The 16,719-nt window shown below is 43.9% G+C and overlaps 1 protein-coding gene across 4 annotated transcripts in view; it reads right to left on the bottom strand.

Moving 5' to 3' along the window:
* The window catches only part of casz1 (castor zinc finger 1), a 153,027-nt gene that overhangs the window by 45,272 nt on the left and 91,036 nt on the right, over nucleotides 1–16,719 (bottom strand). Inside the window, exon 1 of one of the 4 annotated variants that reach the window (XM_053850148.1) lies at nucleotides 121–2,548. The exons of the other annotated variants lie outside the window; for them this stretch is intronic. Coding sequence (XP_053706123.1) covers nucleotides 121–199 — 79 coding nt within the window. The 5' untranslated portion in view covers nucleotides 200–2,548. Of the gene's footprint in view, nucleotides 1–120; nucleotides 2,549–16,719 lie in introns of those variants that run through there. 4 annotated transcript variants of the gene reach the window in all.

The following is a 16,719-nucleotide window of genomic DNA, read 5'->3' as shown; positions in this document are numbered from 1 at the left end:
TGCCAACTAGTAGTAGACTCGTTCACCTCGGGGTAGCACAGACGGGAGGGAAAGAGGAGGGTGGAGGGAGGGGGAGTTGGGGAAGGTGAGTGTGTGTGTGTGTGTGTGTGTGAGTCTTACCTGGTGGCAGACTGCCCTCTGCGCTCTGCCTCACCTCTCCCTCCTGCCCTGGAAAGATTCTTTCCACAAAGCAAGGCATTTTCTCCTCAACCGCTTCCTGCCAAGACTCTTCTCTCTCTCCCTCCCTCACTCCTCTCCTCTTTCCCTACTCTGTCCTCCTCTGGTGGTGTCTATTCTCCTCCTCCCTCCTCCTCCTCATCCTTCCCCTCTTCCCCTGCCCCCTCCTCCCTCTGAGCGCAGATGTCAAGACTGTGCAAGTTTACCCACTTTACCAGTAGGGGTCCTTCATTGCCCTTCTCCACCCTACCAGCCACATGAAGGCAGCACGCGCACACACCCCACACAGACACACAAAGGCCCCAGGAACAGACAGCCACTTAACGGGTGCCCTCCTGTCACTGCTACAATGAGCGCCCTGTGCTGAGCGGCACGGCTGTGTACACACGTGGGTGTGAGACAGGTGAAAGGATGACGGGTGTGCGGGGATCTTATCCTATTACCCCCCAAAGTAGTGCCCGCTATAAACTGATGTGAAAGCATTGACTAGAATAATACAGGCACTGAGTTGAATTAGTTTCAGTTTTAGCTTCTGCAACACAGTGAGAGTGTGTGAACTTTTTGGATCAGAAGTAAAAGGAAGCACTCTCACGTAGAATTAAAAAAGAGCAGCTCAGGGTGAGTTTTTGCCTCTTGTTTTCATGATTGTTAAGCATATATTTTCCAGAGCACGTTCATCCACGACATACATTCACGGTGTCCCCCGCAGCCCACACTTGCACCCGACACAGACTCTCAGCGGCTGTTTGCTACTGCTGCTGTTGACAGTGGCAACATATGCTTTGTGTCTTTGTGTGAGCGCTGACGTGCACGTGCATGAACCCAATCATGCGCGAGCAGAAACCTCTCATACTTCTGGACCTCATTGATATTTTTTGCGATTCAAAAAATGCTGCTCATTGACACCCGTGTGTGAGATTTGAAGGCTCTCGGTCAGATTTCAGTGGGGAATTTCTAGTTTCTCTCCTACTTGAGGGGCAATTTTCACATCATAATATCAAAACTGGAGAATATTAGCTGCCACGCTCAGGAACTGCATGTTGCTCAGCGCACACATATTGGTTTTAGCAGGCAAGAGAAGCTGAGGATTAACAGTGTTTGTCCTGATGTACTTCACTCTGTATAATTCATATTTATATGTTAAACTAACACAACTCCCATGTGAGAACAAATGTCAGGCCAACCTTAATGTCGACATATGACTAATGCAAACAACAAACAGGACAACAATTCTATATTAACACTTGACTGGTGACACACATAATGTCACCTCTCACAAAAAAAGAAGCACTTGTGTATTGATCAGATTAAAACAAAAAGGGGATTTAAGATTCCATTCCAAGAAATGTCGTCAAAATTAAGAATTTACTTTCATTTTCATTGTCATTTAATGTCCAATAAAAAGAAATTGAAAATAAATAATTGAAGATGCAACTTAGACAATAGATTAATGACTTAAATAAATAAAGATTTTTCAAATATTAAAATTTATTTAGGGGTGACACAAAAAGTTCACAGGATGCTTACACTTGGAAATGCAATTTAAGGGACAACCAGAATTCTGAGGCCAGAGGATTTTTTCTTTTTATCAGAGAAGCAGGGTAACAGCAAAGGCGTGATAGCCAGGATTTACCGTTCTTATCGTTTGAACATGGGGCGGATCAGCTTTATTTGAGTCAAACAAAGTCTTCTAATGACACAAAAAAATAGTCCCTACTTGACAGACGAGGCTCCCCACGCCCAAGCAGATTGACTTTAAAACGTTGACAAAGAGTTATAAACAGAGAGGATGTGAAAAGAACAGCACACGGATGTTGAGCAAAGCCACCAGAAAGTGTACATATTTATTGAAAAGCTCAGGAGTGTGACAAAGCTGCACTTTTGCTTATTTACACCGCTGCTAAATCTCTCCTGAGATCACCCGACTGTTTTATTTTTTCAGACGAATAAAGGACGGTAATTTGTTTTTTTTTGTACAAGAAGAAAAGCGCTCGATGACTATTCCCCTGCTGCGCTAACTAGAAGAGTATTGGATGATGGAGGAGCAGCACAAGGACGAGTAAAACATACCTTAAATAGACTACAAATGAAGTCACTTTACACCCACTCACTTCCCTCACCACCCTCTGCTCTGCTCTGCTCTGTCTTCTGTGTTTGACTTGCTCGCTCAGGTTCAGAGTTGTTCTTTTGCTTTTCAAACAGGCACCTCGCCCGTCACAGCGCAGGAACGGGTGCATTCCCCTGAAATGGGTCCCTTTGACAAGGGATCTGTAAATACAGCCGGATCTTCCACTTCCCTCTTTTTCTCCGGCTGCTGCTGTCTCATCTCTCCCTCCCTCTGCCCAAACTCCAACTGGATCCAACATGAAGGTCTCCCTGTGACCCATCCCCCTGCCAGCACGCTCACATTTGCGCCCCCTCCCCTCGCAACTTCCCCAACTCCATTCCCCATGCCTCTATAAAAACACAAATATGCTATAACTCAGGCGTCGCTGCCACACAGCCTCCTTCTTGCCCCGTACCGGGGAGGGGGAGGCCTCTCAGGAAGGTCACCAACAAATGGTTTTCCGATTCACTGCCCCTGAAATAATTTTGTGTATTAAAACCTGAATCTGCACTTTCTGGCCTGAAAGCTTTTCTAATTATTCTGGTGTCCTTGGGACAGACACAGATCCTTCACACGCCGGGGGAAACAAGCAATAGAACAGCCACTCCAGCCACAAACACCCCCTCACCACCCGCTCTCCCTATCCCTCCATCTCCCACCTACCCTCTCCTCTGCTATCCTCTCCCCACTTTACAGCCCCCCCCTCCGCACCCCCCCTCGACCCTCCCCAATCTGTTTTCAAAGCGTGTCTGTCCTTTATTAAATTGTTTTCTTTTCCACATTATCAGTTGCCATGGAGACCTCATCTCTCGGATTATTTGAATTTCATTATATCTATTGATTTGGGAGCATTTCATCTTTTTTATTGTTTTTCTGTCAATTTTCGAAACGAATAACCATCTAATTTGCGTCAGCGCTGATTATGTTCGTCCCTCAATAGAGGTCGGCAGCTGCGCCGGGGAAACAAATCAATGGAAAAACATCGTAAAACTCGAAAGTACAATCAACCAGGATATGGGTGACATTCTGCGGTGGCTGAAACGAAGTCATCAAAAAATATATACTTTTTCTCCCCCTCCTGCACCTCAGTGTGTGTGTGTGTGGAGGCGGGGGGGCAGAGGACACATATGTGTCTGAAATATTACTGTATCACCCTGTGGTGCATTTCCATACAGATAACTGTCCCTCCCTGGACGGCTAAAAAATGCTTACTGTATCTAAATAATTTATGCAATTTTAGCATTTATATATAAATTTTTTAATAAGCTGCTTGGAGCAAAGTGGCCATTAACAAAACACACAGCTGTCCAATGGACTAAGCCCAGCAGATCAATTGAGCTTTTTATGACATGATAAAATGCTTTTAAAGCAATTTGTGCAAATATGGAAAAAAAAAAAAAAAAGGTTTCATGTGTTTCATTTATTCATAAGGACATGGATTAGAAAAATAGTCTTACAAAAGCCAGACAGGAGAGATCGTCCCGGTCCTAACTGGAACGGACTTGCTGCCCTCTCCACAAGGACATAAAGTTTCATTACTGATGCACGCAGTCAAAGGCAATTTAGCAAACACAGCGTGCAAAAGAAAACATCAGCATATTGCAAGTGTTCCTGTATTAGGCAGACCTTGCATGTTGTTTTCCAATTTTTATTCATTTTTGTCAGGCAGGGTGATGGATTTTTTTTCTCCTTCCTCCTGTGGTCCAGTGTCACCCTGACCCAAAGCCAAGGGGAGGCAAGTCTTGGTGACAGCGGCATGTGCTTTCTGACCGACCAAACTGAGGCAAAAGCAGACAATGGGGCCTCACAGCAACATGATATGTGGCCATTCTGTTGGAAAACAGGCCAACATGTTTCACTGGAACCACTCATTTAGAATCCGAGTGCAGGCGCACACATTATGCACAGCAGTATTGATGGGGTGCGAAGGGGTCAGGATGGGCTATTTGGAGGCTAATCTTATTTCGAGGCGTCCTTATGTGCCAACAGTGTGCCTGAGCACCTCTGTGTCGGCGTTACTGAAGGCCCAATGTTTGGAACACATGTCAACGTTTGAGACAAAGCCGCTTACAAATGAGCTTTTTATGTTTATTTGCGTGTGGGTGCGTCTGAAGGGAAGAGAAAATTTCATTTTAAGAAGGCAACAGGAAGGGCTGGATGATTGTCACAATTCTTCTAACTCCGCAGAGCACAACATGACCCTTCTCTGCCTCAACTAGGTCAGAAACACAGGCGACAGGGTAAACACTATTTTATGTGACGGCAAAATGAATCACCAGACAGTAATTACAACCTTCGAACCAAAGTCTGTACACGTCTACTTCTTTGAGTCTGATATCAGTCCATGCCACAGAGATTAATACAACTTTAAAAGATTCAGACAAAAGAACCTGCCACCTGCAACCGAGTGCTCATAATCGGCCGCTGAACTTCACATGAAGATGAACAATGTTATTGTGTGCAGTGAAACGTCCCAAAGTCTGGCTTTGTGGGGGGTGGGGGTTAGGAGAGTCTGTAGTTCAAGCTTTCATCTACAGCACAAAATAAAAATAACATGCTTGTGTGGCAAACTAAACATTCCCACACCAGTTTCTAGTCCTCTGGCAGGTCAGTGACACCAACATGTCAACTGGAGAAACGTCATTCAGAACATTTGATCGAATAAATGTGTGGACGTACGTACATGCAGATTTTTTACATCCATTCAAGACTGCAAATAAATCCACACTGAGAAAGTGTCCCAACCGCCCACCAAATCTAGCATGCTGGCTGGAACTGATGGATCGATAAGAGATCGGCCAATAAGAAGTGAGAAATGTGAAAGCCAACCGGAACCAGATTTGTCGAAGGGACACACTGATAAATAACATTAAGCATGATGCACTAAGAGCAGCGAAGCGGTTTCTCTTACTCCTATACCGATCCTGATGGTCAGGCGGTGCCCCAAACAGGGACGCGCAGTAAAACATGCTGTCAATGTCCGAGCGTCTAAAAAGCACAATTACACAGGGCTTGGACTAAATTATTTAAAGAGCATAATTATTGACCTCCATCCGAATTCCTCTGAAAGGTACATTAAGATATAGAAAAGCACTGGAGGTGGAAGTGGAACCAAGGGTAAGAGCGAGAGTGTCTCCCCAGGCCTCCCTAATGCACTCTCTTGCTGGACTGCAACTTCCTGTGGACCCCTAATGTGCCCGCTGCACGCTGGCCTGATGAAGACGATGGTTAATGAGGCCCCTGTTTCTAAAATGAAGTATCTCAGAAAACCATCTGGATGCATTACTGTCAAACTACAGACCACCCCATACGCATACAAACACACCAAACAGCCGAAACACCAGCCATTGCTCCTAGTGTTGCCACAGCTTCTGGTGGCCTCTGCCAGACAATACTTTTTTTTTTTTTTCGGGGGGGAGTGTTGGAGGGTTAACTGTCCCTCAGGGGGCTATCAGTGCGCTGGGAAGCCGTCACTGCTGGTGTTGTCAATTGACAACCCGGTTCTGACAGATTAGCGGCCAGTCAAGAAGAATCCGTGACCACAGACACAATTAAACTAATCACTTTTCACAAATTTGGCAGGATGTATACGACTGTGCTGGCGAGTCTGATTTGTGTGTTTGTGTGCGCCTGCTTTCAGGAGGTCGCTGGGAGCCAGGAGCAGGCTTGGGGGAGGATATGGCAAGATGAGGCCTTTTTAATTAAAAGAAAATATTAGGCTTTGCATATTGGAACAGAGGACAATTCCTCGAATTCAGGTAGTTTAATGGTTCACAGGATGATTTCAGGTTCTCTATCAAGACATGCATTTTTAAAATTTCTATCATGGAACACAGCCTTTTTTTAGCCAATTTATTTATGATATAAATATATAGATAAGGTACATATAAAACAATTACTCATTTACATATCACAAATAAAAAAACAGCTCAAGAATGTGCAATTTCTTTGTCAAATGTGTTGACTCATGAGATCCTTCCCCAAAACCTAGATCCTCAGGTCGTCCATTCTTGCTTGTTTTGGTTATAGCTGACTCGCTTCTATACTCATTTCATTACTTCAGCATTGAATCACCTTGAAACACTTTATTGATTTGCTTGTGTGTGACATGAAATCATATATTTACCCCCCTGCGCTTTCTTGCTTTCACTAGGGCCATCCTTTGGATCTATTTACACCTTCTTTAAATGATCATAATCCCGTAGAATACTTCAAGGCCTTGCGACCGAAGACAGACAGAAGTCATGTGAAATGATAAATTGTTTGAAATGCAAACAAAAAAAAGGAAATTACCTGTGTTTGACCTTAGACTATATCTTAACTTGTGCTTTCCCCAGTCATTTCTCTTACCTGGGTGTACACTCATCACCAATTTATTGACATGCTCAAGTGAATACAATGCTTATGTTATAGTGTTCTGACTGTATAAGATCACTGTGACACGCTACTGATGTTTTTATTTAACTTCTTTTCTTTAAGGGCTGGTTGTTCCTGTTCTGCAGTTACCAACAATATTCTCATAGATGCTATCTAAACATTATTCCAGTGGATTATCGACAGATGGGATTGTGATGAAAATACGGCCATTCTCTCGCAGAGGCAAACAGCAGGAAAGAAGTACTCAAACAATTCTTTGAGGATTAGCTTATTTGTCAAAGGGGTGTTGCTGCCTTTGCTGCGTTTCAACCGGGAAGGATAGAGGGCACCGAAATAATTAGACGACTTCTGCAACATCCTGAATGCCAAGGACAGGTGGATTAAAGTATTAAAACAATCGCATTTCAGTCTTGAAATAGTCCTGTGCACGACTCAGCAGCATGCGCATCCGTTCAAGTTCAGCTGCCAGCTCCATAACGCCACAGGAGAGGGAGAGGAAAAAAGCCCAATCCCATTAGCTGCGTACATGCATCTCAGCAGACCTGCTGGAAACGTGAGCAAATCGCACTGATGATTATCCCTGTGAGCTCTAAAACCATAATGCATTATCGAAAAGGTGGAGGGGATTTTTGTGAAATCGGCACCGCACAGGCGAGTGCTAATTTGGGATATCCCACCCCGCAACAACTGCAACAGTTTGGAGGAGAATCGGCAGGCTTCAGTGCAGAAAACTAAGCTTTAGTAAGGAATTATCAGACGTTTAACCGCCTCACTTTAAGTCACTTCAAATGATGAGTTGATGCAGTGGTTAATGTTCACAAACAAACTAACTAACTGAATGTACAGAAAGATAGTATGATATTTTTATGATATTATGTTTATTGAAGTCACTAACATTTCAGATAATGGTGCAAGAAAACTTTGATCTCTGCCAAACTTGGTGGATTAAGCCGATTTCTTTGTTGAAATCTAAGCCTCTTAACCCACCTCCTGCCACTGGCTCCAAAATTAAAGCGCCGAAGGTTTCACTGCTTCGCCGTCCAAAGTTGGTGGAACTAAAAATCACAGTCGTAATGAGGAACCTTCTCGCGGACTCAGGTCATGAATGTGGACAGAAGCGAACGTGACAGAAAACAAACAGAATATCAGAGTGATTAGAGGAGGAGAGAAAGAAAGATGCGCCCTTCAGTGGAGACGCTCTTAACAAGGCCTGACAGCCACCGACTCATCGCCAATTGGGGTCAGTTAAAGGAAAAGTAGCTCAAGTTTTGCAGAGGCTTTGGTTTTCAGAGACGGTCAGGGGCAACTGCCCACTGCAGAATCAAAGGGGATTATAGCGACAGGACCATCTGTTAGCAGGATATCCGTCTGTGTTGAAGACAGTAAAAGTAAAATACAGAGACACCTTGTGGCTCGCTGCTTTTAACTGAAAGGGCAGCAGAGGTGAGGGGGTGCGGCTTGCACCCGTGCTGAGAAGTGAACTAATCCACGCTGCAGGGAAATAAAGGTTCAATTTGGGGCAAGCTTGGGCATTCCAGTCATAATCGGAAGTGAGGTACTTGGGCACCATACATCAGCATGACAACATTTGGGGAGAAATCTAGCAAAGTCTTGTCTCTAATATGGGTAAAAACCCTGAAACCAAAAACGGCCAAAATGGACGTGACTGATCCCCAAAGGCATGAAAAGCAACTGATTCGGTTTACTGTTTGATCATTGCAATGATAAACATTGTTTCAGTGCTTGTGGCATCTCAAGCTTGTTCTTATTAATAGTAGAAGGTCAGGTATTGTAGCCTAAGCTGCAGTGGATCCCTGATATACAACCCTATGCTGAAGCAACTCCTCACACTGGATCCACCAGGGTGCTTACCTTAACCTTAACCTTAACCTAACCGATCAACATAACCCCTAACATGTTTGTTGAAACACTATTAAATACTGCATAAACCATTAAGAATATTGCATTATACTATTGTGAATCTAATGCACTGAGCATCATGAATGGGCAGCATGGAAATAATCCATCACCACACATGAAAAAAAACAGTTGTGAGTATATGTAGCACTCTTTCACTGGTTGTCCCCTCACCCTCTAAGGTCTCCTTCGCCGTCTCCACCTTTTCTCCTCAACAGTCTGCTACTTTTTAGCTGAGACAAGAGTACTCGACCTTCTGCCGACACCTATTTTCAGCACTTTAATTGTCATTTATTCACATATCCACCTGTCAATTAAAGACCTGAGGTTTCTTTTTTTTCAAAAGGGGGGCATTTGCATATGTTGTAAAACTAATTCTAAGCAAAATCTCCGGTGGTGAAGGCGAGCGCTCAGTCTATCGCCTGCTCTTCTTTCACACCCTTGAAGACATTTACGGAGATGACTGGCACACACTGCAGCACAGAATCTCACCAAGGCACACACAAAAACACACACATAAGCAGCTCAGCGTTGCTGCATTTCAGGTGGTTTTCTCACATTTGTTAACAGTGTGTGGTGACACGGAACGTGTTAGAATGGGGAACGCTGATGTCAATGACTCAAAGCGCGTCCGCTTGTGAGAGCCAAAGCGGAGGTGACAGCGAATGTATAGCGTTATAAAAGAATCAATTAGAGTTAATAATGTATCACTCTTCCAAATGTTCCATTCATTTGTTCACTCTTAGATAAAGCCACTGCAAAAGAGGTTGTCGACTTCGCCTGGCAGACGACACTACATTTACATTATCGCCCTTACACATCAAGGAGTCTTGTTCCGCTTGAGTGGAGGCAGCAGAGTTGTGCGGGGGGGGGCAGCGAGGTGTGAGAATCATGTTTTTGGGGCCATAGGAATCTCCGGAGAGCCCCACTGTAATTACAGAGCGGGGGAAGAAAGCTCTTTGTTCCACCTTTTATTACATTAATTGATAAAACGGAGCTCGGTTGGGGGGTCGGGATAGGTCAGAGGGTGGGTGAAGGGGCAGAGAAAGGTCTTCAAGGAACCGAGGTGCGACTTTCGGAGGACTCCTAATCCTTTTAAAAGGTCCTGATGGTGGCGCTTTGCTTTCCCACCGGCAGCTTTGAGGGAGGGGAGAGGCGGCGGCGGCCGCTGGGGTAGACGACGGTGAGAGTCCCGGCAGCGCTGTCTGGGCCTCGGCCTTAATTAACTGTCTCTTCAGGGGGTACTGAGGGACACACGGAAAGCCCGCGTCACAAACACCAGCCAGCACTAAGAAGCTTTAAGAGGAAGTGGCATCTCACCCAGCCGCCGAATCATGGGAAACCCTGTGGACCTTTAATATGGACCCCATACTGCTGCGGGCCATATAGATGTCTGAGAACATTAGCCAGGCTATTTTATGACTGGATGGTCCACGAGCGGCGGAGGCTGCTTCATTATCCTCAACAAGCATCTTTTTAAAGTTCAAAACTTAATGGCAAACTTTTCAACCGATAAAATATATAAAATTGGCTTGAAAACTTGCGAGGCAGATAAAACGGAAAGGGTTGGCGGTTCATTTACCACGTAACCAGGTAGTTGAGGTCAGCTAACAAGTCAAGTGATAAAAGTATAGTTTGCTAAAAAACACCTACAAATCAAACATGATAAAATGTTTCAAAACTATTAAATGCTAAAAAATGTCTGCATCATCTAAGTTCGCCTTGTGCCAAATGAGTGACAGTAATGGATTTCTTGAGAAAGAGTGTCATTAAAATATTGTGGGAATAACAATGGCGTCATGTTCTATTTGTGAGGGATTGGCCAATCTTATTTGTCAGCGGTTAAGTAGCTGTAACAGGCTTTGTCACGGCTGTAATCTGCTTCTGCTGGAGGAGGCTACCTGCCGACTGCAGCGGCCAAACCCACTCTGAATATGTTACTGAGGCAATTAAGCGTGTTGCGTGCGCGCACACCGAAACAGTGTCAGAGGTGCTAAGCCGGGCCAAACAAGCCTCATTGAAATGTCCATCTAAAAGCCACCCAAGAACGTCGCCCCCCCCCCCCCCTCCCCCTCCCCTCCTCCCCGTTCCTCACTCATGCCCTGCGACAACCAAGATGCTTCAAGACTGTCAGTTGCATTTTCCACCAAGCTCAGGAGGAGGGGGAAAAAAAAGACCTGCCACTGTCACGTGCACGCACACACACACACACTCGCGAGGCTGTCAGGTAAATTAGATCTGAAAGCTGACAATTTCTGACCATATTTCCTTGATTATTTCGAACAAATGCACACCAGCCGCTCTAAGGAGATTAAAGTGACATAAAAGTCCCAAGCGGGAGGAGGGAGGGCAGAGAATCCAGGTCACCCCCATTTGTCCCCCTGCCTGACAGCAGCTATATCGCTATCCAATCCAATAAAAGTCCCCCCCCTCCTTTTGCTTTAATTAATTTTACAGCTAGCTTGCTTAATTACTTTCAATCAAAATCCTCTTGCTATCACAAAATTAGAAATGGTTCAACTCCATTAGTCTAAATTCTTCATTTACATACACAAAGACTGTCAGCTCTTGCTAAGCAAACGGCCTCCTGCTTGATGAGATTGTTTTTTTCCACACACTATCTCGCTCACACACACACACACACACGGCCGCGTGTGCATGAGGTGTCAATTTAATTTTTTTTTTTTTTTTTTTTTTTGAAAGGAGAAAAGTAGCATAAAATTATTTCATCCCTTCAGTGAGGTTGTTCTCTGGCGAATCACGGTTCAGGTGAGCCGTAATGAACAGCCCATCGATCGAAGACGGGAACAATGGAGGATACAACCAAAGGACGAGCAGAATTAGTTAACCCAGACAAGCTATTATTTCCACAGCAGACCCACACATGTGGCGGTGGGTCGTTCAAATCAAACTTAAGACTTCCGGCTGGCTGCTGTGAGAACAGCAAAAGGATTTTCTTTTCCATTTCCAGTCGGGGTGAGGGCCCGTGCACGGGCCTGATCACTCCAACTTGGCACACGGGCATCCTCTCCATCACACACACCGCCCGGGGCCTGCACATCATCAAGAATTAAGGACATGCAGATACGGTTTGTGCAGTGACCAAAGTGAAAACGCAGGCACACAACCACTCGCGCACACACAGACTGTTAACAAACACACTGCCATAATTAGATCCTGAAGATGAGAGCATTAAACTGGCATAATGCACTCACCACTGCAGCACAGCACCGCAAGAATAAATCAACTGCTATATCGTCATCATCACAGACGCTTCACCTTTTATTTCTCTGTTCTCTAGCGCAGCAGGCCTGGCGAGAAACAACACAACAGCCTTTGATGTGCAAAGTTCTGATCAACTTCCAGCTGATTTTCCATTACAAGTTGGAGACAGGAAACTGAAAATGTGTCAATACCAAACTGGAAAGATGAATCTTTTATGATCTTTCAAGGGGGGGGGATATTACCATCTGTGTTAAAACATTTGAAAGTGACAAAGATTAAGAGACAAGACTGACAAGATGTGTTATATGCAACACTCTCAGCTGCAATATAATCTTAAAAATAAGACCAATTCATGAGGAAATTTTGAGAAACACATTGTTTTGATTGGAAACAAATATTTATATAGAAATATTTGTGTGTTGAGTTGAGTTTATCAGGATTACTACTAAAAGTATAATAATAATTTGTGCTGTATAAGAAATAATAACTATAATAATTATACATTGTCACAATGTGTATCAAATACTAATAAAAATATTTTTTAAGCACTAAGAGGGAAAAATTAAGTCTTCATAAACAAGGATTTTTAGACGTTGTCGAACCAGGTTTCCAACTGATAACATTTAATACCTTTATAAAAATGGAAATGAAATGAGTTAAATTCATTTTCCAATGTGGACCTCTTGCTCTACCTCATTTCTGATAAGGAGGCAAGTTATAGATTTTCTTCAAGAGTGGAAGCTCCCTTGTTTTCATCATGGCAGCATCAATCTGCTCCGGGTGCATGAAAATTCGACTGGAACATTCAAAGCAGAATTGAAGCCCAAACTGGCCGTGGTCTTGTCAGGTCAGAGTGCACACAACCCTGACCCTTCCTCTTTGCGTGTGTGTGTGTGTGTGTGTGTTTGATCAGCAGTCGCCCCTGCCCTCTTCAACCAGCCCCCATTAACACTGGTAATTATCCAAATCCATCATTCTTGGGGTAAATGAAGACTGCCTCTTTAATTCAATTTAATAGGATCATTTTCCAACTCACGTTCACGTGAGCCCCAGCTGCCCGCCCACTCATCCCCATGCGGTGTCCCCTCCCTCCCCTGTGGTAGCCTGACTCCCTTTGGCTGTATCTTCTATGGTCTGGCAGTCTCCCACTGAAGGCAGGGGAGGCAGGGTGATGATGAGGGGCCAGGACTTCATGGCAGCGATGGGCCAACTCGCTGTTGATCTCTCATGTCTTGTCTTGGCTCGGCTGGTGGCGAGCAGCAGTTGTGGGTTCCTGGTCTGCCGTGCACGCCGCACACATCAATCCAGTACCAGTCATGCTCACCGGGGCTTAGCTAATCCTGTCACATCAGGCCACGTTGGCTGAGTTGAGGCCTTTAGGAGCAAACAACCGCCTCCCCTTCATGCACCTCCACACTTCAGCACCACTCCTGCACTGACTCCTCTCACACAGTCACTCACATTCCCTCTCACAGTTGCACTCTCCTTTTTGTTTCACAAGGTCATGGGTGGCGAGCTAAAGCACGCCAGTGGTGAGACGGGACAGCTGACGCACCCCTCTGCGTTCTAGGCATGTAAAAGGAGCTCAGACATGCTCACATGCAACAATGAAATAGTGAAATTCCACAACTCAAGACTGAAGAGAACATCAGTTTCCCTCTGTAAATTGTTTTTATCTTTAACAATTGGTCAAAGCAGTGTCACGTGACCAGCCTTCAGCCACGACCGCCATTTTTTTTTTGTGAGTCAACTTCCTTTTTGACAACACTTCCCTGCTCACTGTCCTTTGTCACTTCCTAAAATTTTAAATGTAGTCAAGTCGACGCTTCACATGTGACCTCATTGTCAAAACATAAAGCAAAAAGTGACTAAACATGAACATGTCTCCACTAGTGGTAGTCAGTATGGTTTGTGAAAGGTTGATATAGTGACCTTAAAAAGTATGTTGTAACGACAAGAATAAAATCATTTATTATGCAAAAGCTTCAGTTATTCCGGGTACACGAAAGCCTCATGTGTTCACGTTTAAAAAAAAAAAAAAACATACATTAAAAATCAGATGTTGCCCCACAAATGAACACAAGAATTTGGCAGAATCTTGTGAAAACTCATTTGTCCCCATTTCCACAATACCCCTCCCCTGTGTCCCCCCTTAACTATGCACATTCAACCCTATATAAACACAGACACACACACACACACACACACACAACAGTGTTCCCTTTAAATGTTCCCAGACTTTCATTGTTTAGCCGTATGAGACAGACTCTGGGAGAGTTTCAAACGATTCTCGCCATGATTTAATTTGGTTTGTTAAAGTGTGATGTCAGCACAATGGGAGGCAAGCCCCCTAAATCCAACACATTCACCCAAAATGCCGAGATAAGATAATCGCTGGTGACGTCTGTAAAAACACTTATTATATTTGCCCACTGCCCGGCTAAAGCTGTTGAAACTCATCACTGTTATTCACTTTTTTTCCACACTGTTGGAGAGTAAAAGAGCCATAACTTATAGCCAAAACTGTCAAGCCCTTTTAAAGAGACAGCGTGACTTTATTGTGGACACAGTTTGTAAATGGAAAAAGACAGAGGAGCTGAGAGCTATCGGATGTCTATTCAATAGTCATTTTGTTTGCACCCAATACTAATTAAATAAAACACGCACAACTTTTTAATTGCTTTTGCAGGGATCAAAAGTTTGCGAGAAGCCGAGGACATAAAGCAGCCATTGTGGTTTCTCCTGTACAGTCTTCATTAGGCAGTAATAACAGGTTATTCTGGCAAAGAAGAGTGTGTAAATGAGCAGGCTTTGTCCCCCAACTTGTCCACTCTGTTTGAGCAGGCTCCAAGGCTGACAGGGCAGCTCAGGAGATAAGAAATGGATCAACGTGAGCCTTTCTCATAGCTTAATTTATTTTAAATCTAAGCCCTATTTACACACCTCACACCAGCAGGCCCTGTCAGCTCCAACTAGCATTGAGATATTTAAAACCATAATGCTGAGCAGTGGCGGGCTGCATGCGTATGACACAAGCTGTCATGCAGTGAAACAAAGCCAGACCTCTGTCTGACACGTGCTGCAGTGTAAAAAAGTGGATTGACATCATGAGGCGGTCAATGAAGTGGTGTGCGCTAAGACAATGTTTTGGGCCCAACTCTTCCTGACAGGTTCTTCTGGCAGATCACTGGGGCTGACCCCCCCCATACCTCTTCTTATTAAAGAGGCTAATCTGTTCAACTTGTCAATGCTAGCACTTTTAGCTGCGATTAATAAAAGAAGACCCGAGAGTGCTGCGTGAGCTTTTTTCCGCAGCCCCTGGTTGTTTTTATTGGGTTTGTGTTTTTAGCGTTTCGTTCAATTTGGCAATTCCACAGTCCCCTTCACTGTGATTAGCATAAACACTGTGAATTATTAACTTTGTTGAAAGAATAATAATCGCAGGTGAATTCCGGGCTCAGTGGCGGGCGACTGTGTGCTTTCTGGCGGCGCGGTTTTCACAAGAAAAGCCCATAATGCATTCTAAAAATAGAAAAAAAATCAATCACCTATTGGTCTGTGTTTTTTCATCTGCAAAAACATGATGACCAACCCATGGTGCAAGTCATATATGACAGCTAACAAAAAACAAAAGTCTAAAAAAAAAAAACTACAATAGGGGAGTAGAATAAATGTGGATTTTAAAGTGATAGACTAAATAACATAAGGCTCCAGAGCCCCTTCAAAGAAACTGTATTTAGTTACATTGAAACTCCAGCCATGTGTTTCAGCAGTTACAAAACAAATAAAAATTACACAAGAACTGTGTGTTTTATCAGTGCTATTTGATCGCAGTCAGACTTGCTTCCCCCAGTGCCCGCTGCTGTGTCTTAATTTGTAATCTAGTCAAACCAATTGTCCGCAAGCTAAAAAGGTCACTGCCACAATAGACTACACAGCCTCCCGAAAGCTTGGGGTGTCTTTAGTAGCTTTCTGAGCAAAGATGTAATTAAGGCACCTTCATCTTCAGGGGTGAGGAGGGCAACAACAACACTTGCAGAAAGGGAAACACAAGAGCGGCGCAATATAAATGAGGTGCAATGTTCATTTGAGGGAGAATTCAAAACAAAATGTCACCTCCCTTTGGCTGTGATGACATTCGCCGAGTTCACCTGCTGAAGCACTCGCACTTGAAACATTGTGACCGATGGTTTCAGAAAAGCTTGTTGGCGAGAAAAAGAAAACGATTGATGCAAAGCAACACCAGAGAAGAAGGAGGGGGAACTTAAAGGACGTGATTTATCTGGGCTTGATTGCGTGTTAATCGAGGTTACGTGTATTAAGTGGAATCTAATTGGAACAGACACTGGCAGTCTGACAGATCGACATGATGCAGATGGATTGAGGGGGGAGGACGAGGGAGTGAGGGAGGTGAGGAGAGAGAAAGGGAGTGCAGGCATGAAGAACACTGGGAAATCCACGGATTGGAAGACAGAACAAAACTTGACAGTGTAAGGGAAGCAATCTATCTATCTATCTATCTATCTATCTATCTATCTATCTATATATATATATATATATATATATATATATATATATATATATATATATATATACATGTATATTGTATAGAATTTTCTTTTTCTTTTATTTCTTTTTTTCGGGGGCGTTCAAGTTGTGGATTTTCATTCGAAATCCAAAGGCAAAAAATCTCAAAATTTTTGTTCGAACTCCGATTTGTTCGAAGTCGGGGACATTCGAAAACCGAGATACTGTATATATATATATATATATATATATATATATATATATATATATGTGTGTGTGTGTGTGTGTGTGTTCAGATCTGCTAAGAACTCAGAAGTACAATCGTTCTGAAAAGAGAGTGTCATGTGACGTGGTCTCTGGTGAGACACTCGGGTGAGGTTGTGAGTGAC

Source organism: Synchiropus splendidus, chromosome 18 (assembly GCF_027744825.2).
Source record: "Synchiropus splendidus isolate RoL2022-P1 chromosome 18, RoL_Sspl_1.0, whole genome shotgun sequence".
NCBI classification, from domain to species: domain Eukaryota; kingdom Metazoa; phylum Chordata; class Actinopteri; order Syngnathiformes; family Callionymidae; genus Synchiropus; species Synchiropus splendidus.
The sequence above is the reverse complement of the archived record's forward strand: the minus strand, read 5'-3'. Positions and strand labels throughout refer to the sequence as shown.